The 2,500-nt window shown below is 44.2% G+C and overlaps 1 protein-coding gene across 1 annotated transcript in view; it reads left to right on the top strand.

The window, feature by feature from the left end:
• Positions 1 to 1,799, top strand: part of LOC143020126 (cuticle protein AMP4-like) — a 3,108-nt gene extending 1,309 nt beyond the window's left edge. Inside the window, exons 2-3 of the mRNA XM_076176282.1 lie at positions 316 to 530; positions 1,133 to 1,799. Coding sequence (XP_076032397.1) covers positions 316 to 530; positions 1,133 to 1,331 — 414 coding nt within the window. The 3' untranslated portion in view covers positions 1,332 to 1,799. The remainder of the gene's footprint in view (positions 1 to 315; positions 531 to 1,132) is intronic.
• The last annotated feature ends 701 nt before the right edge of the window (positions 1,800 to 2,500 follow it).

The raw sequence follows: 2,500 nt of genomic DNA, 5'->3' as shown, positions 1-2,500 counted from the left end.
TGTGTGTGTGTGTGTGTGTATGTGTGTGTGTGTGTGTATGTGTGTATGTGTGTATGTGTGTGTGTGTGTGTGTGTGTGTGTGTGTGTGTGTGTGTGTGTGTGTGTGTGTGTGTGTATGTGTGTGTGTGTGTGTATGTATTCTTTGTCCTTCATTCAGTCCCAGAGATTCTGATGGGACGGAACATTTTCGACCACGAAGACCTTCTTCGTCAAGTCAAACTAAGCGAAATTTAGCTTCTCGCAACATGCAACAATGTTGACATCGAACGGTTGTAGATCCTCTTCTAACACATATCTCCTTCTTCTCCCCACCAGGTGATCGTTGCCGCTCTTGTAGCCGTAGCTGCAGCTGCCAAGCTGCCAGGTGAGCCCACTCCAACACCTGTCCCCATCCTCAGATTCGACCAACAGAACCCACAGCTCCCAACTGGAGCTCATCGCTTCCAGTTCGAAGGCGGTAATGGAATTCTCTTCGAAGAGAGCGGCAACGAGGGTACTGTAGGAGGAGCTAACAGAATCGGATCCTTCCAGTAAGTTACCCTCTGAACACCTTTACAAGTATACAAATCTTACTGATACCAGCGGGAATAGTAGATAAGGGATTGTGTTTACAAAATTAGTAATACTGAAGAAGAGTAGTTGGAACAAAGTAACAGGTACAAGAGTAAAAGTAACAGCAGTAATCAAATCAAGAGCATCGTTTTAGAACATGCAATACTTTCTTCTGCCATGAATTCTTTACCTCCGTGACCCGTCATCTACCAAACTTACGATGGTATTCTTAAAAAAAAAAAAAAAAAATCCCTATATAAATCTTAAATAAATTCTTGGAAGGGAAAGACTTATTTAAGGATTTTTTTTAAAGAATACCATCGTAAGATTCTTACGGTGGTATTCTTAATTTTTTTTCCTTATATAAATCATTTCCTTCCAAGAATTTATACAAAATTTATATCAGGGAAAGAATTTTTTTAAGAATACCACCGTTTATGCTGACATTTGATTAAAGTATCCAACCTCTTATTTCTCGCTCTCTCTCTCTTTCTCTCTTTATCTCACTCACTCTCTTTCTTCTTTTCTCTCCTTTGTGATCTTCCACTAACGCCTTTCTCTTCTCGCCGCTTCTTTCCAGGTACCCCGCCGAAGATGGCAGCCTCATCTCAGTCAGCTACGTTGCCAACGAGAACGGCTTCCAGCCCGATTCCTCCATCCTTCCAGTGGCCCCCGCCTTCCCCCACCCCATCCCCCAGTTCGTCCTCGACCAGATCGAGAAGGCACGCCTTGAGGATGAGGCTAAGGCCCGCGAGGAGGCTTCCAAGGCTCGCGTCTAAGATCCTTTCACTCTCAATTCTGTTCCACTCGCCCTTAACTCCGGCAGGCAAATGCACCTGTTCGTACATAGAAAATCGACTCCACCCGATGGGCTCCTTGAACCTCCTCCTCCTCTTCCTCCTCCTCTCCCTCCTCTCACCCTCCATAACGAGCTCACGAGAGGCGTCCTCCCCCCTCCCTCCCATCTTCCCTTTCACCTCCTCGCTTTCCTCCTCCTCCTCCTCCTCCTTCCTCTCAACTCCATGCATACGAGGTTGAGTCCAGATGACCCTTGCCAAAACGACCTCCAGTTCTTTACCTCCTCCTTCCCTCTCAAGCATCCTACACTCCTTTCTCTTTCTCTCACACAAGGAACCGTCGGGTTTTTTTCATATCTGCTGTGTCATAGTCATCCCTTTTTCGAATATAATTCACGAAAGGTATGGATACTCTTTACCCAATAATATTTATTGAATAAATATTTTACAACGAATTATGTGTCTGTGTTTTTTTTTTATTAAGTTCGGTGGTCTGATGAAGGTAACCTTGAGTCATATAAATCTCTCTCTCTCTCTCTCTCTCTCTCTCTCTCTCTCTCTCTCTCTCTCTCTCTCTCTCTCTCTCTCTCTCTCTCTCTCTCTCTCTCTCTCTCTCTCTTTCTCTCTCTATTTTTCTCTTTCGTCTTTTTCTATCTATCTATACCTATATAACAATAGGATTTTGGGATTCTTCCTCCTTTTAAAGGGGTAGCCATCCTAGACATGCCCCCATCTCATCCGTCACCAATTTCCATCTAATCATATCTCCTCTTGGAGCATGGGTCATCTTTTCACAATCACGAAAAGTGAAGGTAGTTGATGGAGAAACCACAGTTGACATTGATTCAGAGGCTGAGAAAAAATTCGCTCAAGAAACTTACACAAGCCATCGTTGTCGTCTGTGGAATGTGCAATGTGGCTGCAACAGTGTTCTCACTCTCACTCTCGTTTGGCTTCTCTTTTCCTCTCGGTCGAGTCTCGCTTGGCGGTTCGGCTCTCTTTCCCTCTCTCACTCCTTTCTCTTTCTCTCTCTCTTTCTTTACTTCCTTCTCTCTCTCTCTCTCTCTCTCTCTCTCTCTCTCTCTCCTTATCTTTTAACTCTCTTACTCTATATTTCTTTTTTGATCTCACTCTTATTATTTCTGTCTCCC

Source organism: Oratosquilla oratoria, chromosome 39 (assembly GCF_046742065.1).
Source record: "Oratosquilla oratoria isolate Oo_2021 chromosome 39, ASM4674206v1, whole genome shotgun sequence".
In the NCBI taxonomy this organism is placed as follows: Eukaryota; Metazoa; Arthropoda; class Malacostraca; order Stomatopoda; family Squillidae; genus Oratosquilla; species Oratosquilla oratoria.
Note: the sequence above shows the minus strand (reverse complement) of the source record. Positions and strands in the feature narration are given on the sequence as shown.